Here is a 26,228-nt window from a genome sequence, read left to right as displayed (position 1 = left end):
CGTGATTTTATTCTCTGCCAGTTTCTCTGTATTTTGGCAAATGGTTCACCCCAAACTGTGGCAAATCCTTGCTTCTGTGTTTGTTTGCCAATATGGAAGGTCAAGTGTAATTCTGCACTAGGTCTACCCACGACAGCAGACAAGAGGGACATCTTGATTACAAGACAGGTAGCTTGAAGCATAGGTTATTTTTAACTGGTCTATTCCTTTGGCAGCAATTGTGTTTAGATTATTCCACTGCATTTACTGGCAACAGATAATTAGAAGAAATTTGTTCTTTTAAATCCCTATTTTGGCTACACTGCTGAAAAAGGGACAGTATGAAGAGCAGGACAGCATAAGAATATTTGACTAATATTTTAATTACCACAGTTGCTCATGAAGACAGTAAAATAGTATTTTATGTGATGTTTCTTGTCAAGGTGATACACAAGACAAACAGGAAGATAACAGAGGTAGGGAGTGGAATGGAAAGAGGTTTTAGCCCTCCAACACACAGAGACCTCTTCAATTCATGCAAACTACTTAATTGATTAAAGGAGGATTGAGCAGAGGAAATGTGATTGCAAGAGTCTGACTGTACCCCTCAATTATCCTGGAATACAAACAAGAGATCTCCTTTAGGCTGAGGAAAGCCTGAGAAAAGCTGAGAGAGTTTGGGTTGTTCAGCCTGGAGAAGAGAAGGCTCCAGGGAGACATTCTTGCAATCTTTCAGTGCTTAAAGGGGGCTTATAAGAAAGATGGGGACAGACATTTTAGCAGGGCCTGTTACAGTAGGTAGAAGTCTTACATTGTAATGAGAATCTCTTACAGAAAACCTTGTCTGGTAAAATCCAATAGGTCTGTCTCTTTTCAGCTCAGCTGACAGGCTTACTTGAAACCTCTCTCTTCCCCTCCCTGTCCCCCAGTCCTGAAAGATCTGGAGAAGGGAACTGAGGACAGAGACACCTACCCTAGGAAAGCTTGGTTTGATATGTGACTGTTCCTCAATCTGTCCCTCGGATTTGGCAAGAAAGTCTGGTGATGCCAAGCATGACTCTGCTGTTGTAAAGCCCACCTGAGACTGCCATTAGCATTTACTAGCACTTTACTGAGATCTGAAATACCATAATTTTCACTAAGCTAGGAGCAGGAAGCAGCCACTATACTACTGACACAATACTGCAAAAAGGCTCTTGCATGACAATTGTCCTAGAAGATGTACTCTATTACTAAAGACCAGGAAGTAACAGAAGACCAAGTTCAGGAAGGTAGAATCTCAGTATGTCTTTAACCTGAAAACCAAGGGACAAGATTTAAGCAAGATTTAAATGCTTGCTTAAATTTACACACGCACTAAACCACTATCGGTATAGGAATGGATTTTAGCGTGTACTTATATACTGCTCTCCCTCCAAGTTTGAATGTTAGGCTATCTTTGCAGCTGAGACCTGGCATCTGAAGCCCAAAGGAAGAAGGGTTGGCATTATCTTTAGTTTTAATACAGCTCTTGTCTCTTGCTGGTGTTTCAGAATCAAAGCCCCTGTACTTAAACTACTGGTTAACATACATTTCTCTCCTTTCTTTCCACAGTATGTGGCATTTGCCTCCCTCTTCTTCATTCTGGTCTCCATAACCACCTTCTGCCTCGAGACCCATGAGAGATTTAACCCCATTGTGAACAAGACAGAAACTGAATTCATCGGGAATGACACCCAGGTGCGGCACTACAGGGAAGCAGAAACTGAAGCCTTTCTCACCTACATTGAAGGTGTCTGTGTGGTCTGGTTTACATTTGAGTTCTTGATGAGAGTCACTTTCTGCCCAAACAAGGTGGAATTTATCAAAAACTCTTTGAACATCATTGACTTTGTGGCCATACTGCCTTTCTATCTAGAGGTTGGACTCAGTGGCCTGTCTTCCAAAGCTGCTAAGGATGTCCTGGGCTTCCTCCGCGTAGTCCGTTTCGTGCGAATCCTGCGAATTTTCAAGCTGACCCGCCACTTCGTTGGGTTGCGGGTCTTGGGACACACCCTCCGTGCCAGCACAAATGAATTCTTGCTGCTCATCATATTTTTGGCATTGGGCGTCTTAATCTTTGCCACGATGATCTATTATGCTGAGAGAATAGGTGCTAAACCAAATGACCCTAGTGCCAGTGAACACACACACTTTAAAAATATCCCCATCGGCTTTTGGTGGGCTGTTGTCACCATGACGACCCTGGGCTACGGAGACATGTATCCTCAGACTTGGTCAGGCATGCTGGTTGGGGCCCTCTGTGCTCTTGCCGGTGTGCTGACCATTGCCATGCCTGTCCCTGTCATTGTGAACAATTTCGGAATGTATTACTCCTTAGCTATGGCTAAGCAGAAGCTACCAAAGAAAAAAAAGAAGCATATCCCGAGGCCACCCCAGCTGGGATCCCCCAATTATTGTAAATCTGTCGTAAACTCTCCACACCACAGTACTCAGAGCGACACTTGCCCACTGGCCCAAGAAGAAATTTTAGAAATTAACAGAGCAGGTAGGAAACCTCTTAGAGGAATGTCCATCTGACCGTTAACCTCCATCCCGCGTAGTGATTTAAGATTCAGCCAGACTGCTTTCTTAGAGCAATGGGTAGCACATTTATCCATTCTAGTCCCACCATCACACAGTGAATAATATGTGTGAAGTCTAGGTTGCAGGGACAAATGGTACAGTGGAGGCTGATCAGCAAAACTAAGGATGAGAGCACGCTCTAGGAGCCCAAACTTTGGTCCTGGTTAAGGGCATACAAGTCTCAAGATATTTTGAAAAGCTTCTAGTGGAAGAATTTTGAGAGTTCTACAGCTATGTTGCTGGACTGTGTAATGCATCTCAGAGGCTCCTGAGAGCTGAATGCTTCATAGAGCAGAGTAGGAGCCAAGTACTCAGCAATTAGAGTTTTCTGACAAAACAGGGCTGGAATTCGAAACAGCCTGATGCTTTCTCATTTGTTCCCATTTGGGACCTTTCAGCTGTTTTAAATGGCAGATATTGTACATCTCATTACAGAAACTAGGTGCCTAGTAAGTTGAAAGGACAACCATACCATCATGCATATTCATGAGACAATCCCGTCTCTTTCTGATGATTAACTGCAAAGTAGAACAACAGCTCAAATTCTTGACACTAATGCAAAATGACTCATTCTGAGGCAAGACGAGATGTAAGGATGTTTATTCCATGGCATGCAAATCAATCTATTCTATAATATTCCACTAGAATTTAGCGTTTTGAACTATGAAAAGCTTTGAGCCACATTTTCTAAAACATGCTCCTTTTGCAAGTGTGGGTTGGTGAGTTACAGCTCCTTCAACCTTTTAGCACACAACTGCTCCTTCTAGCAGCAAAGGTCTACTGGAAAAGGTCTGACTGGTCATTACTGGCCAGTCTGGCCTAAACAGTGCCTCATAATATGGTATTCTTGGTTTTAATTACATTGATTCGTGTTAGCAATAGGTGAAACCAGAGCAAAATTAATCATACTAATTCTACTGGGAGGGGGGCAGAGAAATGGAAAAAATACTAGTCACCATGGAATATATTATAATATCCCATGGCTAGTGGTTAATTATGGGAATATCTCAGTTTTATGAGAATCCTCCTACAGCACATGAAATTACGGGGCTCCATTTTGATTATTTAAACCCCATAATCTACCTCTACCCATGGAATACAACTATTTATTCTATGGAGTAATTTCAAGTAGATAACCATGTTGAAAACAAAGCCCACTTAATTTTTGGCAGATGTTCCAGTCAAGTTGCATAGTAGACATTCTTCAGCTTATTCAGAATATCCCCCTCTTGTATAAGATCGAACAGATCACCAGTCAAGTGATTTTAATTGACATCTAGTAAAAATGACATGTTTTGAAAGAGCTAGCATATACCTATGATGGTCTTGTGTTACCATTTTTTTACTTTGAAAAAAGTTGTAATTTGTTACTCATTGTGAGTGAGGTATTCTCTTGTCATCTCATTGCCATGCATGTTAATGTCATTGTGAGATGCACAAAGAAAGTGAGACTTTCCTTTGTGTGTGACTTCACCAATGCCAATGCTAATTATGGAGGGGAAGAGCTGGTGGGAACCCTTCTCTTCTTTTCTATTCTTTTCTCTGTCCTTATTTCTTTTCCCTTTTGTGCAACTATGTAAAATCCATTCAGAAGGTAAATAGCTTTATTATTTTTTGTTAAAGGCTATTCCATTGCAACAGGCCAATTACAATTCGTAAGTGAGAATAGACTGTCTCTTTCCTATTGTATCTTTGGTGCACAAGCGTATGGTTTTACCATCCATCCCCCTCAGGTTGCAAATGCTTATCACAACTCATGTCCAAGCAGCAAATGTTCTCACGAGTAGATGTCATTATGGCATCACATGTCAAGAGGGAAAGAGGGCACAAACACTACTGTTTGTCCCCTACTATGAGCAATATGCCAACTACCCAAATGTAACAGGCAAGAGATGCCAGAATCTTGAGTACTTTAACAGTTAGCTACAGAGTGACTTTCTTCTCAGAAATCCCTTACTTTACAAAGTTGCTTCCATTACCTACCCTGGTCCTCTCTGGGAACTAAGAGGACTAAGAACTCTACGAGTTCAGTGCAATTCCACACTGGTATCCTGAGAATACGTGTAATTTTGGTTCAATGTGGAACTGTTTTGCCACCACCAGTGCTCTAAAATCAGCTGTTACCACAATATCCATGAAGTATTGATAGTAACAGCAACTTATCTATTTCTGCAATAATTAAGAGAGATTATTTTTATATAAGTATACAAGCATATATATTTTAAGAAGTAACAAAGCACACTTATACTTCAGCTAACAAAATGGACTTGGTAACACTGTTGCTGGAGTTCAGTTTCTCATAATTATTATGCATCACTAGCAGCAAAAAATAGTGCCTGTATCTCTTTGCTTCCTAATAGTGAAAGATCTATATGTGTGCAAAGTAAAAGTAAAACTAATACATAAGATCATACCACACTGTAAAAACAAGATCTGCATTGCCTTGGATGTTGAGGTTCACTTATCTAATACGAAGAATTGGTAGGCACTGACTTGTTCCTGAAATTATAATCTGCACATTATAGGAAAACAGAGAGTTTCAAATAGTAAGTGTTTCCCATACTGTAAAATATCTGGATTGGTTAACAGCACCTAACTGTAAACATCCAGTTAACACTGTACTAGGAACACAGAACGGGTGCCTAATGTTTCTAAAATAATGCCTGTGTTTTCCAAGATGTATCTTGTAAATTTTAACGGTAAAGCTTCAGTGTGACAGCATCCAGGTGATACAAGATCACATGATGTGTATTTAATGCATTATTCCAAAAAAAAGCCTGCTTAGCTGCTCAGGTGTAAAGGACATCACATGACGTTATTAATTCCATATATCATGTGTGGTAGAATGATTAAATGCTTCACAAAACAGTTATGATTGTGAAATAGTTTCACATATGACTATCCCCCTATAGCCCTCTCATGCACCAAGCCAGCAGCTCACAGCTGTTCTTGGTCCATACACACAGGGCCAAGGGGTCCATACACACAGAGAGCTCTGCACAGTCACAGCCCGGTGCCTCCACTCCGGCTAAGGAGCATTTTCCTGGCACAGACATGCAAACAGCAGAACTTTGCCTACAGGCTGCACAGCTGCTGCTAATGATGCTATTATGGTCATCTATAGGCAAAGCAAAGATGGTCTGAATTTAAATTCTGGTAGGATTGAATTAAATTTTTAAATTGTCCCCAACACTCTCAGCAGCTCAGTCCGGGACTAATCTACACCTGGCAGGAGGGTATCTTTAAATAACAGCACTTGATTTTAATCTGATAGGAAGAATGTCAGAATTTAACCCTACCATGCCTCCCCTTTCTGCAGCAGCCCCTTCTGCTCTCCATCCCATCTGGTCCTTTCAATGGGTAGCTGGGAAAGCTGCAGAAGGGGAGGAAAGGCACTTCAGAGTACAGTATGGCAGAGCTACAGCTGCAAGGCAGGCCTTCACCAGCAGCATTAAGAAAGCAGAGATTTCTCTATACAAAAAGTCTTCTTTGTGGTAGCTTCTGATACCTGTGAATTTTCAAGATACTGCTTAGCTACTGCCTGGACAAACAGGGCTTGATACAAAGGAGCAGACCCTACCTGACCAATTTAACTAAAACTCCTTGACCCAAGGATATCTCAGACTATAGATGACAAGGTGTCCCCTCACTCAAAATACACACAGCATGTTGTAGCAGTGCTGTTTGCAGGCCCCATTCAAAATTAAGGCTTCATTTTGCCATCACTGACTATGTGATAACCACTATATTGCAATCAGATATTCGACAGGCTAAGTAGACAGCAAAGAGAAAAATGAAAGTAATCTCTAGTATTTTCATTTGATAGGGGGATTAACTTAATTGAGCAAGATCACTTGAAAGATCTACAGCAAAGCCATTAGTTCATCGTAACTAAACAAACATCAGTCAACCATAGTCTGCTGTGCTGCAGCCTATGTACAGGCTTCTGAGTATTTCAGTCAGTATTGTAACCGAAGCAAAATAGGAAAAAAGGCAAAGCAAAAATTGCTTCAAATAGAAGCAAACCAGAAAAAGCCAGTTTCAACCACTTAAATTCAGCTTATTTCTGTCCCAAATCACACAGTGTCCTACAGGCATACATAATTTATCTCAGTGCATATAGTAAAATACTTTAAGGTACAATTTATATGAAAATTATAATTTATAACAAAACTTCAAAACATGCAAAACAAATCTTGAAAGTTCTCAGTTTTGTTTTGAAAGTGTTACTCAGCTCTTCAGTCCCTCTCTATGTGCTTACCTTAAGGAGAGGTTGACTGCATGGTTACATCTTAAAGTTGCCATAGGATAAACTGGTGAATGTAATTTTCCAACACGGTGAAAGAAATTTAGAATATGATTGGAATTCATAACTTCATTTGATGTCTACAGTACTGTCTGGTGCCAGAGAGAATGGATCCATATATTGTAAGCACAGCTGATGTTAATTTGGGTTTATTCAGTGATCTACCCCAACCTTTTATTGTTTTTGTGTATCTATTTACAACACTAACACACACAGTGTTTATATTGACTTTAATATGGCCAAGAAAAGAATTCCTCACCTCTCTGATCCTGTCTGCATGCAGGTTCACTTAAGCTAAACTCCAAGGATATTGTATCTTATAGAAATATATTGCGCACCCTTTTTCACAGTGTACTGATGACAAAATTCTGTTTATTGCATAGCTGTAAAATATGGAAGAAATATAACTAGAATTCAGGCATCTAAGAGGAGAGGGAAAATACCTGTCATTGCTAATACAGTCTTTAGCTTCAGAAGAACTTCTGTGGTTGTGTTACTTACCTGCTCAAATGACTGTTTTCCATAACCCACTCCTTGGCTATCCCTATGTCTGAAATAGTTCAAGCAATCCAAGTCTGTCACTGACAGAGGGAAACTACATAGTTATAGTGACTCATGTTCTCATGGTCAAATTAACTGGCATAAGCTGTGACATTAGGAACCTATTATTTCAATGCAATTTCCTGAGAGAGAGCTGATCGCCTTTCAAAGAAATAACATGGAATTACCCATTTCGGTTTTATCAGTCATGCTTTCTGAAGGAGCTGCTCTTTTCTCAGGGTTTCATTTTTCATCCCTTCTGTCACCATAAACTAAATAACCTGTACTCCTTGTGCAACACACTGGTTCTAACGTCAGAAGTGTGCTGAGCACTGTAATTGTAGTGCCAAAGCTCAGTGGGAGTGGGGGGCTATTGGCAGTTCTTGTCACAGGCCAATTATGCTGCCTAACATTTCACTGTACTGTGTGAACTTCAGTGGCTTTTATGGATAGCAAAGCATTGTTAAAGACAGGTATTTAGTCACTGTGGTGGTCCTTCAATCCACAGGGAAGCAAATTCTCGATCAAATGCCTTTGAACATTAGGAAAAAAAAAAATCTCATCTGATTTTAGTGTCATAAAACCTTTGGCCCTTTCTGTAAGATGGACAGTAGATAGCAATGTAATTGCCAAGAGTTTAGGTCTATTTCAGCTCAAAGGTCTTTGAAGTTTAAATGTGTTTGACATAAATACTAAAAAGGCAGTGGAAAAAGTAATAGGAAGATGTTTTTTCTTTGCTGCCTATATTTAGCCTTCCTAGCCTTTAAATGCCCCAAATTCATCTCTCCAAAATAGCAAATGAGGTAATGTTTGCATCATGTCACTGAAGATGGAGTCTTATGGATCTAATAGAAATTGTAACAGCTCAAAATAAAAGGAATACTGCTCAGTTCTTCTCATCTAACTTAAGATGCATTTGCCTGAGGTCCCCTTATATTGGAATAAGTATCAGGCAGCCTCAGAGAGTAATTGTGATATGAACTGCCTTCTGCAGGTTGCTTTCTCCATAAGTAATCTCAGGTGACTGCACCTCTAACTTAAGATCCTCAGTTAAGTGCCTACGGGTAGGTGAAAGCAATTTGGATCTGTTTCTTTTCCTCTGTCCCATGTGGCATTTCTGCAATCTCATAGCTGTGGATAACACACAAAGCATAATTTATAATTAATATAATGTAACACTTCATTGTACAATTATTCATCTGTCATTTCCTGTAGGGATACTACTGGTGGGTGTCATTTGTACTACAATGCTTGTTTACTTTAGAATTTGATTAAAAAATAACATCCTCTATACCAAGTCATTTGAAAACAAAAGGGAGGAGCTATGAATTCAAGCACAGTGCTTTGGGCTCCCACTTCTTCCTAGCACCATGTGAGACATTAAAGAAAAATTGTGAAAAAAAAATCTCTCCACACAGCCTCCTGTGGTCTGGCTGTAGCCAGGGATGAGTGTGTGCAGGGGCAGGACTTACTAAGCTGAAAAACAAATGCAAAGCTAAATAATAAATCTTATGACTTTCCATGCCTTAATAACTTAATGAGCACAAGGTACTTTTAATGATGGGAAAACACAGATACAACCACGCAAGCCAAAGAAGGCCAACCTGTGCCAATTCTCCAGCACAAGGCAGATGTAATTATGGTAAATCCTCTTTCTCACACACACGCCTGCCACTGCAGCTCCCATGCCATCCAGTCCAGAATTCATTCCTGGGATACAAAGAGGTACTCTTGGCAACCTCTCCCTTCTGCTGGCCTGAATAGACTGGTGTTTGCAGGACAGAATACAACAAAAGGCACCTCTGTGCAAGAAGTACATCTCTACTGCAGTAGAGCTAGAAAGATGGAATCACTTACCCATTACTACAAAAGGCCAGGGACAAAACAGTCTAGAGTGTGAGGTCCAAGTTCTGTGCCCAGTCTACTTGCTTATATCCCTCTTACTCTGTACTTGCTGGAAATTTTCTCCGAGCCTTTTAGTTACTTGCTTGTCTGTTTATAAGCACAAAGCAGCAATAACAAGCAATTTACCATTCCCGCTGTCACTGTTCCTTGTATTCATCCATGCTCCATGTCTCAGACACCTTACATACTGTACAGATCATCATACTGTATTCCTCAGTCAAAGCGATAATTTAAGACTCTAGCATGACTCACCTGACTGCATTCTCCTGCAATTTCTACCTGACCTGTCAACAACTCACAGCACTCTACAGAATATGGTATTAGTAAGACTCTCAGAAGTCCAGGATGGGTATAAGTGAAACCCCAGAAGTGTCAGGGTAAAACTAGGAAGGATCTTCCAGAGCTCTTTGCAACGCAACACTTCCAGGAGCAGCAGTTCTCAACACTGCATTAAGCACATATCCAATAATGCCTGTAATAGCAAGATGTAATGGATCTGCTTAGCTAGAGCTCCTGTATTTCCTCTAGTAGTACCAATAGGTAGACAACCAACATACTGTCACCTCACTTCAAGAGGTAGTACCTGTCAAAGGTGATATTCTCTGGGAGTGACGTTACTATGTTGGCCAGTTAGTACTGGGAGAGGCGGTCACCACCATCACTGGAGTGCCTTTTCTGGGGGATACGGCTTACTGGAGGACCAACTTGGTGGTGAGTAAATGTTGAAGAGGTAGGTTGGGTCGGAAGGATTCTGCGGATTCATGTAGCATACTAAATTATGCTCTCGTGCCAGTGTAAAGTCCATCAGTGTGGTATCTATTCAGAAGAGCTTCATAGCAACTTTCAAAATATGCAGTAATATAAAAATCAGGAAACTTTAATAAAGATACCTAGAACTAATAAAATTTTTATTGTAATGGCCTTAGAATATTGGGGTAACTAAAACTGAGTTGTAATATAGGAATCTTAATACTTTTACATGTTCTTCACATTTTCTCTTTTTCTCTCTTTCACTCTGTTTGTTAACATTTACTTGTTATTACTGTGTGTTGCTTGCAACTTGTGTATGTTACAGACTGTTACATTTTATTCTGTGAAGTTTTTCTCCAATTCCCATCAACCTGAGCTCCATGTTGGGCAGCCGAGGAGATTACAATACAGTTCTTTAATGTAAACGAACAAGGAATGTCACAGACTATAGGTAACTTCACTGAGATTGTGACACAAAACCTGATGTAAGGTATTAATGCGAAGAGTAAGTACGTGGTATGACAACAGAACTACTTAGTTAAATTACCATTTTTTAATATTTTTTTTTTTCCAGATAGTCTGCATGGGAAAAATTAATTTTCATTACTCTCCAGCAGAAAAAATTCCCAAACCTACAATTTAGGATTTTTTTCACTGCCATTGTGAAAACCAGTGATACCAGTGTTGACGCATCATTACTCATATTCAAAGGTTTAAACTCATATTTTCTATGCTGTTCTTCTCTATGCTATAGTTCCTTCCATACTCTCCAAGCTGTAATTTCATCATTTCATCATCATTTGTCTGTGGTTTAATATATTTTTTACATAATTCTTTTTCTAATTTAATATAGTTATATCCCTTTCACTCTAAGGACCATATGTAACAACAACAAAAATGAGCCCCTACCCATGGGATTCACATTTCTTAATCCTGCATGAGGCTCTGGAACCCATAAAAATTGATTTCTGTAGGTGAAGATGGTCTGGCACAGAAGCTTAATTATTATTTTGCTGAATCAGGTCCTAGGCAAAGTATTTTGTTTACAATATTCCCCAATCACCCCCAAACACTACTTTATAGAATGATAAAAAATAGCTGACAGACATTTCTGTTATTTTTTTTTAAGAGGGACAGAATAAAGCTCATTGCTACTAATCTTATTCTTAATTGCCAGTAAATTCTGTGTTAACTCAGGAATCACTATAGCCAGGTATCAACTCAAGAAAAGTGCATTTTTCTCAGCGTGAAGTTCCTTTAGTTCCTGATTCACTATTATGCTCTAACACTCCCTTAATCAGTGAAGAAGCACAGCAGAGTTTAGACGCAGTCCAATATTCCACTTACGGAATTGATGAGTGGGCAATGAATATTAATGGACAGTAAATATTATCCAGGCAACTAAAACAGAAATAACTTGCTAACAGGAGTAAAATTTGAATTTAAGAGACTCCAGAGAGTAGGGAATTGAACTGTAAATAATTGCTTTCCATGCAATATCTCCAAGAGAAATCATAGATTATAGAACCATTAGGCTGGAAAAGAACTTTAAGATCATTGAGTCCAAATGTTAACCTAGCACTGCCAGGTCCACCACTAAACCATGTCCATAAGCACCACGTCTCTATGGCTTTTAAATACCTCCAGGGATGGTGACTCAACCACTTCCCTGGGCAGGCTGTTCCAATGCTTGACAACCCTTTCAGTGAAGATATTTTTACCTAATAACCAATCTAAACCTTCCCTGGTGCAACTTGAGGATGCTTCCTGTTGTCCAGTCACTTGTTACTTCAGAAAAAAGAGACCAACACCGACCTCATTACAACCTCCTTTCACTTAATTGTAGAGAGCAATAACGTCTCCCCTCTGCCTCCTTTTCTCCAGGTTTCAGCCACTGCTCATAAGACTGGTGCTTTAAACCCTTCATCAGCTTTGTTGCCCTTCTTTGGACATGCCCCAGCATCAAAATGTCTTTCTTGTAGTGATGGGACCAAAACTGAACACAGTACTCAAGGTGCATCCTTACCAGTACTGAATACAGGGGGATGGCCTGGCCCTGCTGGCTATGGTATTTCTGATACAAGCCATGATCCTCTTGGCCTTCTTGGCCACCTAGACACAAGATGGCTCATGTTCAGCTGACTATCACTCAATACCCCCAAGTCCTTTTCTGCTGTACAGCTTTCCAGCCACTCATTCCCAAGCCTGTAGTGTTGTGACCCAAGTTGTGGTGTTGTGACCCAAGTGCAGGACCCAGCACTGAGCACTGCTGAACCTCATGCTTGGCCCAGTAATCCAGCCTACCCAGATTTCTCTGTAGAGCCTTCTTATCCTCAAAGAGATCAATGCTTTGAACCAGCTCAGTGCTGTCTGCAAACTTGAGGATGCACTTGATGCCCTCATCCAGATCATTGATAAAGATATTAAGCAAAACTGGCCCCAGTCCTGGGGAACACCACTTGTGACTGGCCACTAACTGGATTTAACTCTATTCACCACCACTCTTGGGGCTTGGCCATCCAGCCAGTGTTTTATTCAGTGAACAGTATGCCCATCCAAGACATAAGCAGTCAGTTTCTCCAGGTAAATGCTGTGGGAGACAGGGTCAGATGCTTTACTGAAGTCCAAATAGACAATGTCTACAGTCTTTCCCTCATCAACCAGGCAGATCACCTAATCATAGAGGGAGGTCACATTGGTCAAGCAGGACCTGCCCTCCATGAACCCATGCTGACTGGGTCTGATCACCTGGTTGTCCTGTTCATGCCTTGTGATGGCACTTATCTGCTTCATAACCTTCCCTGGCACTGAGGTCAGGCTGACAGGCCTGTAGTTGCCTGGGTCCTCCTTGCAGCCCTTCTTGTAGATGAGCATCACATCTGCTACCTTCCAGTTGACTGGGACCTCCACAGTTAGCCAGGACTCCTGATTCATGATAGGAAGATAGGCAGTGAGCACTTCTGCCAGCCCCCTCAGTACCCTTGGGTGGATCCCATCCAGCCCCACAGACTTGTGTGTGTCTAAGTGGTGTAGCAGGTCACTAACCATTTCCCCTTGGATTATGGGGGCTTCATTCTGCACCCCACATCTCTCTAGCTCAGGGGAGCAGGACCTGAGAACAACTGGTCTTACTATTAAATACTGAGGCAAAGAAGTCATTAATTACCTCAGCCTTTTCCTCATCCTTTGTCACTATGTTTCTCCCCACATCCAATAAACAATAGTTTCTCCTTGTTGATAATGTATCTATAGAAACATTTTTAATTGTGTTTTGCAGTAGTAGCCAGATGAAGTTCTAGTTGGGCTTTGGCCCTTCTCATTTCCCCCCCTACATAACCTCACAACATCCTTGTAGTCTTTCTGAGCTGCCTGCCCCTTTTTCTGAAGGTCATAAACTTGCCTTTTCTTTCTTGAGTTCCAGTCAAAGCTCACTGTTTAGCCATGCCACGTCTTTGCCACTAGCCCATCTTTTGGCATGTGGGGATGGCCTGCTCCTGCACCTTTAAGATGTCTCTCTTGAAGAATATCCAGCCTTCCTGTACTCCTCTGTCTTTCAGGACTGCCTTCCAAGGGACTCTGTCAACCAGGCTTCTAAACAGGTCAAACTCTGCCCTCCAAGGGAGTCCAAGGAACCAGTTCTGCTGACTCCCCTCCTTACTTCTCCAAGAATCAAAAACTCTGCAATTTTGTGATCACCATGCCCAAGATGGCCTCCAACCATCATATCATCCACAAGTCATTCTCTGTTCACAAGCAGGTCCAGTGGGGCACCTTCCCTAGTCGGCTCACTAGGGAAATAAAATCTAGGGATATAAAGTCAAAGGGTATTTTCAGATGCTGAGCAGCTTTTAACCCCTCCACACATCAATGTCTTTGAATGCTTGGATTCATACTCTTAACTTCATAAAAATTTGCTTAGCACAAGAAGTATCAGGCAAAAGTGATGCTGCAAAAATATTATGCAAAAAGGAATGTGAAACCTTTGCATCTTCTCTAGAACACAGCTGGAAAATTCTGTCCTCCAGCAGCAACTACAGCAGCCTCACAGCTGCTTTACTTGCAGCTAATAGGCTTGTGGCTTATTAAAGCTAGAACACAGCAGTTCTCTACCCTCACCTTGGCCATGCCACCTCTATTCGTGTACCATTGACACCGGCCTAAGAGCCAGGGAAAACCATTATACCAAAATAGTTTCCCATTGCCAGCACAGTAGGACACAACTAATGTCTGAAATGTTAACAGCCCTTTTACATCATTAGGAAAGTGTGAGAGGACTGAAAAATCGAAGAGCTATTATCTCACTCAATGGACAATGTATCATTACTTTCTTCAAGGATTCAGTTGGATTAAAGCTCTCTTTTGAGGGACCTCATGGAGATCCTTCTTCATGAGATACTTTAGACAACTACAGTACATGTTAGGGTTAGCAACAAGGATTTAAAATGAACAAATGAAAATGACCCTTAAGTTCTAAATGAGAACCAAAGGACACTATCAATTGGTCAGGAGTGACTATCCATAGATCGCAATAATGACAACCAGAGATCAAGGCTGTAAAACACGGTTGAGATCCAGACTGCAGATTGATTTGTAGGTGTATATGGCATTGGTGGTGTGGAATGTAACTTTAGTCAGACAAGGTCTCTCCAGAAAAAGTTCTTCATCTTTCAAGCAACTTACTTTCTCAGCCTGCTCCTGTTTTGCACTCAGCTGCTCTTACCTCCTTCCTGCTTGTCAACTCCTTCCCTGGTAAGGGCTGCAGAACCCTGAAGTCAGCCAAGTCTTTGTGGAATGGCAAATGGCTATTCAAGCTGTGGATACTCAAGCTAGGTCCTTGTCTCTCTTAAACAGTCTGTGTTCTTCTGGAAGAGACTGCCAGTGATCAGTGAGACATATAATGTGCCCAAAGGAAAGAGCACTATGTCTCTTTAATTGCTGTGGTTCTGATCTAGGGCTGAGAAGAACCCGTTTTCTTCAGCACAATGTCAAAGAATCTGGCATGGTTCACATAGCCAGATACTGACTCACACGTCAAGTGACAAATATGATAAATATACATGGATACCATGCTATGAATTGTGGAATTTCTCTCATCCCTGTTTCAGTCAAAGTGGTGACAACCTACAGAAGTTCCTATAAGGACTGGAAAATTCATTGGATTTCCAATCCAGTAAGGACTAAAGATGTTACACCCTAAGAGTGTCTTTCAACTCATCCAGTCTTTGGATTGACCCCTTCACAGCTCTATAGACTCATAGGAGACAAAGGAAGGGGGTCAGCTACAACCCCAAGAGGAAGCAGTATGAGCTGGGACCATCCCTGGCCCACACACAGTTTCTGAAAACATCTGAGTAAGAAGGGTAGACCAGGAACTTGTTTCTGGGCAGCTGTTGGAAAATGGCAGTGTTTGCTTAAAGGAAGAGGACTGGGGTATCTTTCCCCATGTCGTAATCACTTTTGTACATTTCCAACAATAGATTATGGTCAATGAAAATATCATACAATTATGGCCACCGACACTCTGAACATAAGATGCAGTTCAAACAGGTGGAGAGTCAGTGTCAGATTCTAGCTTATAGTCGAAACCAGCAGCACCAGTAAAGTCACTATCACAGTGTGTAATCATTTGCTATGACAAAAGAAATGAAACATGGAGCAAGTACATAGGCAGTCTCTACTGTGCTTGTCCACAATAAGCAGAATATACTAATTCAAAATCCAGCAGTTCTCCTAAGTCAGTTTGTTTTCTTGGTTGGCGTTGTTTTTTCTTTTCAGAAACCGTCCCCCCACTTTGAAATTTAGTCTTTGCTTTGGAAAGCCCACAGCATCTTAATAGCACTTTTCTGCAAATGGAGATAGATGAGACAGGAAAGAAGAAAGTGCAAACCACACAAATGAGATAGTTGTGAAACAAACTACTCACCTGGGAGATCTGCTGAATACTTTCTTCAGCCTCTCAGCCATTTCTCTGCAGGAGAATGTTTAAAGCTGGTGCAGTTAACTAGGTATTCACAGAGAGGACAATTATGTAAATAAGATGCCCAAGCTGGGAGTCAGAAGATTTTGTTGTAAATAACTTCTTATGCAGCAGTGGGCAAGTCACTTCACTACACGGTAATTTTACCCATCTGTAAAACAGAGATGATAACATTGACTTTTCTTCATGAAACAGAATCTAAAGAACAAAAAATGCTGCACAAGCCTAATTCAGATTCTTCTAGCAGGGATGGGAAGACTCACCTGAATTTGATAGGCCAGAATCAAGCCTTAGAAGTTCTAGCACCTAGAAGTAGTCATCTGCTCAGCAGACACTGGTGGTTTCAGTAGTTTGCTTTATCTGAAGTTGTTTCAAACACAAAGTCAATCTTGGAAAAACATACATATAGAAACTTGAGAAACCAACCTAAAATAACGTCATTTCATTCCATCTTTATACTTCATTTTAAAATTGTTCAGAATGTAGATGTGATAATGTGAACAACTGGAACTTCAAACTACGGGCTGATGACATCAGTGATGTTTCTTTATACCCATACCAAACTAATCACATAGTAAACAACATCTGATTGCCAAGTCCTACCTTTGCAGAATTAGGTGCTGCACACAATGGTTTGGAATACAACTACTCAACATTTACTTATATACACCAGCAATAGATGCAGTCTTCTGTGCTGGTAATTTCTCTGCTTCCTAAATATTTAGCAAAATTGTTATTGTGGACTAAGGGACATCAGTAGGACAGTTCAGTGATTTGTCCACATTTCCAGGGATTCTGTTCTCTTCCTATTGAATAGAAATAACAAGGTTGTGGGTTTTCAACAACAAAACAAAGAAATATTCACAGAAATATTTCTCAATGGAGAAAAATTCATCAGTGCTATAGGACCCTGAGGAAGCGGCAAATGCAAGTTCAAGCTCAAACTGCAATTTAGGGAAATAATTCCAAGGAAGTCAATTTTCTTGTCATTCAAGCACAACAGAGCCTACAAGCTGCTTCCAATGGCTGTTACCAGTGAGCAGACAGACCCACAACCACTCTGCTCAGAGGTGTTTTGAGATCCAGAAATGGACCAGTCCTCCCTTCCCCAATTACTAACAGTTTAGTTTGCAAATGCAGACTCAGGCATAGCAGTGGGAGCCTGAGTGATTTCAGTGCAGAGCTTTGCTGACACATCTGCCTCCTTCATTTCAGTATTAAGAGCCATCATCTTGTAGCAGTAGAGGCTTATGAAGAAGCTCAGTTCTTTGCTCACCGCCATGAGGACAGCAGCTCTCCCCAAACACAATTAAATGATTTTCAAACCAGCAGCTCAGTACCTGCAATGTCATGGTTACTATGGCAGCCACGCCAGGTTTTTGTGCAAAGAGAGATATTAAATAGCAGTGAGCATTGTGAACAGAAAGGAACGGCAAGTCAGTGCAACCTTAAAACTTTAGAATCCTATCAAAACGAATATCTACAAGTATTAAAATGCATCTATAGCTTTTGTCATTTTTAAAAATGCATTGAGAGACCTAATTATTCCCTTGCTCACAAAACAAAACATTCTCTGGGGGAAATAATTGGCTAATTCTGCAGGGAGAAGAAAGGAGGCAGAGGTGAGATCTGCAGAAAAGACTGTTCATTCTGTGACAAACCAGTGGCCTTTAAATAAAATATAAGTAAAGGCACAGAATGCAATTACTGGTGCATGGATAGATGCATAGTATGTGTCATATACATCTGTGTGCGCGTGTCTGTGTGCAAAGCAACAAATATAACTTGAAAAGGCTTTTGCCTAATACTCATTTATGTTGTCCATCTGAACCCAGAGGATCGGAATCATACCTCCAAACGCTACCTAATGTATTTTTTTCTTTTGGGCTTGTTTATTATTACTCAGCTTCAAAACCATTGAAAAAATACATTACAGTATTGTGTAGCATTCAGAACAAGCAAGTAAGTGAATCTGGAAGAGGCACTGAAATTAAGTCTATCTATCTGTTGAGTTTGTCCTTCCTTAAAGACTCGCAGGACCACCCGCTGCCTTACAATGTCTAGGTAATAAGCATTGTGCAACCGAGGTGTAGGATGCTGCCGATACCACTCAGTTAACGTATCTCAGCATTTGTGAAACTTCAGAAAGCACATTTTGACTGTCTTTTCCTCCCTTCAACCAAAATACTCATGTTGAGCTGTGCCATATTTGGAGTATATTCTTAATACACTAATTTGCGCTTTGAAGCCCTAAAATAAATTGTACAGTAAGTAGCACTTCAATTTGTTTCATTAATGTAAAACAAGTCACACAGAGAAAACATACTATTCTCAGTCTATCCTCATGGGAATGTGTGGAGCAAAATGGGCAAATCTGGCCTCCTCTTTTCATTATTTACAGCTGAGAGTAAATCTTACTCTCTCTATTTTCCAAATCCATGGCCTGCTGTAGAGTTGTTTTTTTTTTTATGTGTAGTGTCCTGTGCTGGCATTGCAAATGCTGTATGTGTTTCAGAAGAGAATGTCAGAAAATTGATTACTTTTAAAAAAAATCCACATTCTGCTGTTGTATTTCCATCCATAATGTACTCTGTGTGTCTAAAACGTGTACATCCATTCTGCATGACTGATACCAGAAACACTATAAAACAATCTGGGTAAACTTTGGGGAGGGGAAGAGCAGGAATTCTCCCCCCAGTAATATTGGACACAGGTATAAACCAGCACAAACAGAATATACTCAAATACTGAAACACAACTCACAGTCCACTGCCTCTCCAAAGCTCTGAGCGACAGTAGGCTTCATGACAAACAGGTCATTCATATGCCATCTGATGTCATGCAAAAACATAATCTGATTTCTAACTGCAGTCTTCTGCTCACAGGACTAGGAACCAATGCACGCCTGTTTCTGAATCTGCCCCTCTATGTGGAAGTACAGGTGGCTGCTGTTACCCCTAACGTGATCACCTTTTGTTTCTCCTCCCACTTAACAGACTTTATTTTATTTTGGTGCAGTGCACATGAATGCAGTGTCTAGGACAGATGTGCTACCTTTTATAGTGTTGCTGTAGAACTCTTTAGCTGTAAACCCTTAATTTGCAGCTGGAACTCTAATAAACAGTACATAGTGTTTCAATAGCCTTCTGCTTATATGTTTGAAGATTCGAAACTGAATGGTGAGGTGGCCAAGGCGGCGCTGGCAAACGAAGACTGTCCCCACATAGACCAGGCTATTACGCCTGATGAGGGCCTGCCCTTTACCCGCTCTGGCACTCGGGAGAGATATGGACCCTGCTTCCTCTTATCAACCGGGGAATATCCCTGCCCGCCTGATGGAGGAATAAGAAAGGGTATGTAGCTGGGGTCCTGGAACCACGTAGTTAGCAACCGTTTTAAATACATAAGAGAAAAGTCAGCCGTAGCTGTAGCACGCAATAGTGCGCTTGCTGTATAGATGCACGTTTGGGCTGGAAACCACCACCTGATGTCTGCATTTGGAGTTTCTAACCTATTTCTTTTAGAAAGAAAAGCCTGAGGAGCTGTAACTACCCCAATGCAGCTATGCTAGGCAGTCAAGTCTTCCACCCCAGCTGGTGCAGTAACTTTAGCGGAGGATGTTCTACAATGTCCTTAAATTAGACCATCCTCCAAGGAGAGGCCAATTAACATTTCATAACAATGAAGGTTTGCCACTTGGAAAGCTCACAGATCTTACCAGATTCTAAGGAGCACAGACTTGGAGGTGGCAGACGGAAAAAAAAAAACCACAAAAGCAAAACATCTTCAAGAAATAGGAAACTATTATATGGCTACCTTAACAGAGCACTAAAACAAATTATTTGGATATCACAGCTGTTTAGTTCAACAGAGAAGGAGAAGCATACGAGAACATCTGTTAGCACAGGTGTCTTACAATTGGAAAATAATCCATCTAAAATCACTTTCCTTTCATAAACAAACCATTACCAGTTAGTTTCTCAGGCTTCTGACAGCTACAGATCTCTCAGAAGTAACTGCATTTTAGTTTGCTAATGGTCAGAATAATCTATTTAGTAATAGAAGTCAAATCAAATAAGAAAATTTCCCTTCTTAAAATAGGCTGGTTTGTTCAAATAATTTAATGTGAGGAAACCATGCAACCAAAATTAGAGTTACATATATATGCATCAAAGTTGATACGGAATGGGAAAATTGGAAAAGAAATTTCTCTGTTCAAATCAGTGTTTATCACTGGTGTACTGTATATAGTATATGATATAGTCAATATTTTAAAACTGCAAAGATTGTATGCTGTAACCATACACTGAGTATGGAGTATAGAATTACCACGTGCCATTGTATGATGGGCAATAGTTATAGTAAATGCCTGTTAGTGTATGTATTTATAAGTTTTGAAGTTTATCATCAACAAAGATATAGTTGGACCACATATGAACTTTCATATGAAAGTATATCCTCTAAAATTTACCTTTGTAGCAAAGTGTTTTACTTGATTCTGTATTGGATAAGCATTGGCCACGTTCATTCAGCCTGGGCGAGTTCGGGTGGTTCCAGTGGATCAGGGGAACACTCCAAATGGCACATCCTTTCGGATGGGGAATGTATGGTTTTCACGATGCACTGCAACCGCCTCTCGTTACTGAATGAAACAGAGGCTGGTTGGCTAAAGAGTCATATATGTCAGCATATTGTTGGCCTGTTTGAAACACGTTGAGAGCATCTTAATTGTTGTTCCAACAGAAAATCATCCATAGTTCGTGCAACTCTCTGTACACTTGCTGAGCTGTTTACGTGCATGTCTTAAAGAGAATGGGGGGAGGGAGGGGGGGAGGGAGGGAGGGAAACAAAATGCATGCAATTTTGTTTGTTGTTTTTTTTTCTTTTCCTTTTAAAGTGCTGTGAACAAAGGAGTAGTATCTCTATAGCAACACAATAAATTCTATGGATTGTGCTGCCTTTTCCCCCTCCTGCCCCCAAAGATACCAGAAACCTTAATTTTGCCTGAGGTCAAAATGCATGAAGTGGAAGGGAGAGGTATGTGCAAGTGTATGACAGACAGAAGATCTCTCCCACTGACTCTTTTTCTTTTTAGGGTACAACCATGTTGCTGCCTGTAGGATCAATTACGTAGCCTGACCATCCTTGAGAAACGCTGTTTTGGGGAGGGGGGATGGTTATATATATATATATATATTTTTTTTTTTTTTTTAAACTTGTTCTGTACTTCAATGGCCTTCTGAGTCATGTTGCAAGCGATACTACTCTCGGCATGTCCATGCATGCAGATGGTATTGAACTGGCTACAATGTTGACCTCATTCTTAGTCCATTCTGTCATTGATCCAATGCTGTACTTTGCATTTTTCTTTTAAATGAAGGTTACGAAATGTCACGGAGCCTTAACAGCATAGCTGGCATAAGTGGAAAAGCGATAGGATTATCCTCAGTGTCTGCGCCCTACAGCTCTCCTAGTCCAGTGAGACGTTCTTGGTCTCCCATCCCATCTATTTTGTAGCATGGATCAGTAGCAGAGAATGGTCTAAAAAGCTTTATTTTCAATTAGCCTATGCTATGTTGCATATAATCCAGGTGACTAAGTCTGAAGATGCAATGTCTCACAGTAGCACCTGCTGGAAATGGTGTTACTCCTGATGCTAGGTGAAAACACTCCTAAATAGCACTCAGATGACAATAGGCAGGCATTTACATAGAACTGGTGGGCCATACATGCTGCATGGTATCAGTACATAGAATGAAGGGTAGATGCACCAGATAGTTTTCTTCCTGGTGCATCCTGCTAGTTTATGCTTATTTTAGCTAATGGTGGATCTACTGGGTCTGTATGGAATGGGTTAGGCATTTAGTCAATGCTGAAACATACCAACGATGGAAGATTTTGCTTTTCTCAGGATATTTTTGAGCCATAGGAACCCTGCAGGAGTTTGAGCAAACAAGCACAGTAGGATGAAACGTTGCATGGGCACCTATTTTAAGCTGAAAGCAATACTCAGACACACTGTAGAGAGGTCTCAGTCTGGCTGACTGCATGGGAAAAAATCCTGTTGAAGAAGAATATGGCTGCCTCTGCATGTAGCTATTTCACCTTTTCCTCCTTCCTTTAACACTAAGATGCCGAGCTTGATGTGAAAAACGCAGGGAAGAAGCTCAAGTACTGATTGTATTCTTTACATGCAGATCTTTGCAAAGAAAGTCCAGTCATTGCTAAATATATGCCAACAGAGGCAGTCAGAGTGACCTGACAAGGCAAGATGGAGATGAACATTGATGGCTAATAAACACCTGTGTGGAACTGTGCAGGCATAGAAGACCTTCTCATTTGGACAAAGTTAACTCACTCCATGCAGGTTTTATGGATGATTCTTCGTGGGTTTGGAGTTGTACTAGAGATGCAGGCTTTTTCTATGGCCAAAATGTAACAAAACTGTAGAAGATCCTTTTTTTTTTTTTAATCTATTTTTTCGTTCCATAGCATGAATTGCATGAAGAAAAAAAAAACAAAACAAAACAAAAGCCCACCAAAAAAAACCCCACCCCAAAAAACCAACAAAACCCAAGAAACACTGCAAATGTATGATTAAGGAGAAAGGAAAAAAAAAAAAAAAGCAAAGTTATATATTTTCTTTCAAAGCTCTTTACTTTTACACACATTGTTGTAGCCAAAATGTAAAACATTATAAAACTGTACATTTCTTTGCTATGGATAGCTTCTTTTTGCATACAAGATACAGAGTAATGGTTTTAAAAAGTGCAATCAGGCAGTCATCGGTCATATTGACCACGCCTTCACAGTTCATCACACCAACATGGAAATCAAGAACTTTTTATCCAACTAGAAGTGTATAAAAATAAGAACAACCTTTACCTGTCTGTTTTTGTTGGCATGCTTGTGACACATGGGACCTTCCTTCGGACCTGACAGTAACAGCTGGCTAATTTTCCAGCTCTGGTTATGTTGTATTTTATTGATGTATAGATCCAACGTAAAGACCCTTCATAAATTGTTCATATTAAGTAATCAGTATGAATTTTAAACAAAACAGGTGTTATTTCAAAACTGGGACTTATAGTACAAAATCAGGAGAATACTCAAGTATAAACGGTCTCAAAGTTTAAGAAACAAGACAACAGCATTGTATGCAATTTAGTACTGAGTAAAATGCATGCACAATGTTATGCAAAACAATTCTAGCATGAAATAAATTTTGTATCATGGTTTCAGTGCCTGCTGTATAGTGTAAAGGGGAATCCTTTTCTGAAGCGATCAGGGGTTTCCAGAGACTTGCTTCTAAAATCTTGAATAAATACAGTGTTCTCAACAGAAACGTAGGAGAAAAGCTTGGTATTTGCTTTGGTTCTACAATGCTAATTTTGGTTAGTAGATAATAAATGAAGCCTGCAAACACTTGATACAACTGATGTCTAAAGAACTCTCACCATTAGTAACTTTATGAGGGAAGATTAAAACCCCGATATTTATCTAGGTATCTTCTTTTTCCCTCCACAACAATAATAAAAGTTTGTCTTTTTAGCTGACTACATGAATTCAGTTTTTCTTACTTCTTTGGGGCCCATCCTTCACTTGTTCTTCACTGAGCCACAGCAGTCCACCTGATACGAAGCTCTGAAAGAAATCCAGACATCCAAGTTGCACTTTATTTGCCACACAAAACATGCAGCACTAAGAACTGTGAAACACAGTGTGATTAAATTTCACTTTAGATGCTACAAATGACAACTACGGACTATGTACCAACAGCATTCTAGTTGCTTGAGCATTTTTGTTAAAGTATTTTTATAAGCAAAGATATACCTTTATCCTCGTGTACGAAACTTCGAAAGAGCTGGCAACCTTCTAGGCAAGCTACAGCATTTGCGACTGCTGCTGAGAATGGAAATGTAAGGGAACTGTATCCCTATGGTCTGGAGGAAGCAGACATTAAACCACAAGAAAACAGAAGAAACACTCATGGCTCTGGTAAGTGCTAAATTATAAACAAAAAAAGCCAACTGCAGCTGGACTTTGTCTTCACAAAACTCTACTCCAAAAGGAAAAATCAAGGAAAACTTCAAGCTGTGTTTTAGGAATAGAAGGCAGGCTGATAATCTGAATTTGTACATAATTAGAAGACTTCTCTGTAGTCCTCAATGTATATGAACCTTTGCTGACAGGCTGGGGACACATGCCCATTCTGTGCTACTCTTTACACCTACTAGTCCCCTTTTCAGTTAGGTACTTCTCTGAGCTTATTCTGATTTGAGGTAACTGTGTCTTTTGGGTGACTTTTCTAAACCCTTCAGAAACAGATCAGCTCTTCCCATTCACCACCCTTCAGGAGGTGCTCTGAAGCTTAATGTCTGCCTGACCCCAGAGTTCCTTACACACAGTGACAGCTCTGAAAACACAGGGAGAGAGGGTGACAACTGGAAAATTTCAGGGGCTGTTGCACTGAACCCTGGCACTGAATCCTTACAGAAATTTACCACATCACCCCAGCTGACTTATATTTAAGGAGCTTTTGCTGGGGTACTACAATTAAAATATTAATTCCTTCAAGCCTGCCCAATTCCACACCAGGAAGTAGATATCTTGATCAAAGCATGAAAACCTTGCACGCGGCTAGATTCTGACCTCAGCTTGCAATAATGCCACCAACTACTTCTGACTTCACACCATCATACCATCAGAAGCGCATTCTGTGGTTCACTTACACTCTGCTTGTTTCCTGATGGAAATGAACATCTGAGTTTCTTCTTCTGCAAACACCTTTCCACAATGAACCCTCAGCTACAGGACCCAATGCTGGTCCTTCATCTGAACCCACTGGCAATTAGTGGTTTATTACTGGCTAACATTAAAGGCACACTTCAACCGCACCTTGTATACATACAACTTTCCCTCTGACTGCATGAAGGTACTCATGTTTTTTCTGGACCAAACTTATGTGCCTCCACAACTACAATTTCAGACAGCAAGGATATGAGAAGTGGTTTTTGTTCTCTCATTAAAAAAAAAAAATAAAAAAAATCTAGCCAATACTGCTGTAATAACAGTCAAGCTCAACAGTCATTAATTGTTAAAGTGATTTTTCACATAAATTGCCTTCCTTCTCTTTGAAGTTTCAAGGCCAAAAGAGAAAATAGATCACTGAAACAAATGGTTGCTAGGACAAATGAGCAGACTGAAATACAGAAGACAGCAAGCAGGTCTAAGGCAAGGGCATTCAGAAAGGAACTGAGCACAGAGCTGCTTACAAAAAAGAAATCCTGAAGAAAAAACAAGCGCAGTTATTACCCTGACACTTTGCATATCCTTTTAATAGTTTCAAAACAAGGCAGCCTACCTCTCTGCTTTCCATATATATCCTGGAAGCAATTCTGTCTTTGAGCTCATACACAAACTAACTGCACTTCATGAAAACGTGCTTAAATTATGCAGATTATTTTCAAGTCACTCACTTATTTGAGTTTGGGCGTAAAATACATGTTCAGAAGTCCCAAAGAATCTGCATTCATCTAGGACTGTGGGTGCCACATTTCTCTCTTTGGGGAATAGAAATGCTTATTTTCAATCAAGAACAATATTTGAATTAAAATCAAACTTCAAATTAGAAAATAGATCCAAAACTGTACCTCTTGACTTTCTTTCCTTATCTGACAAGCAAACGCTTTAAAACTAAGCACACTCATCTGCCTCCATGGAAAGATATATTCCCTGGTTCAGGCTAAGAAAGCCAGGTTTTCAACCCTCAGCACTTGAGCCTTTAAAAAACTTTATGCAAGCACATAGGTCCAAACATCTTCAGGTACCAAATATTAAGAGCATGTGCTCTATGGCTTCCATTGGTTTCTCTACTGCTCATTGTCCTGGGTTCAGCAGTAGCAGTCATGTTTCTCCTTCTTGGTGGCTGGTGCAGTGCAGTGTTTTGACTTTCGGCCTGGGAACAGAGCTGATAACAGTGATGTTTTGGTTTGGCCAAGGACTTTGTGAGCCTCATGCTCTGCCAGGTAGGAGGCGAAGCCAGGAGGAAGCAGAGACAGGACACCTGACCCAAGCTAGCCAAAGAGGTATTCCATACCACAGCACGTCATGCCCAGGATGTAACTGGGAGTTAGCCGGAAGGGCTGGGAGACTGCAGGGATGGAG

At 40.6% G+C, this 26,228-nt stretch overlaps 1 protein-coding gene and 1 long non-coding RNA gene across 7 annotated transcripts in view; one reads left to right on the top strand and one right to left on the bottom strand.

Annotated features, from left to right (window-relative positions):
• LOC134158684 (uncharacterized) overlaps positions 1–7,112 on the bottom strand; it is a 52,183-nt gene extending 45,071 nt beyond the window's left edge. The window contains exon 1 of the long non-coding RNA XR_009962868.1: positions 6,845–7,112. This is a non-coding gene — a long non-coding RNA (uncharacterized LOC134158684). The remainder of the gene's footprint in view (positions 1–6,844) is intronic.
• Positions 1–26,228, top strand: part of KCNC1 (potassium voltage-gated channel subfamily C member 1) — a 123,643-nt gene that overhangs the window by 82,908 nt on the left and 14,507 nt on the right. The window contains exons 2-4 of one of the 6 annotated variants that reach the window (XM_062608861.1): positions 1,573–2,506; positions 19,226–19,414; positions 22,259–23,617. In XM_062608861.1, the coding sequence (XP_062464845.1) occupies positions 1,573–2,506; positions 19,226–19,414; positions 22,259–22,323 (1,188 nt within the window). In that variant the 3' untranslated portion in view covers positions 22,324–23,617. Of the gene's footprint in view, positions 1–1,572; positions 2,507–19,225; positions 19,415–21,156; positions 21,263–21,441; positions 23,618–26,228 lie in introns of those variants that run through there. The other 5 variants (XM_062608860.1, XM_062608862.1, XM_062608859.1 and 2 more) reach the window with 5 other exon arrangements.

This window comes from Pezoporus occidentalis, unplaced genomic scaffold (genome assembly GCF_034315485.1).
Source record: "Pezoporus occidentalis ecotype Australia unplaced genomic scaffold, CSIRO_AGI_Poc_V1 ctg131, whole genome shotgun sequence".
NCBI classification, from domain to species: Eukaryota; Metazoa; Chordata; class Aves; order Psittaciformes; family Psittacidae; genus Pezoporus; species Pezoporus occidentalis.
This window is presented reverse-complemented; position numbering and strand designations above follow the sequence as displayed.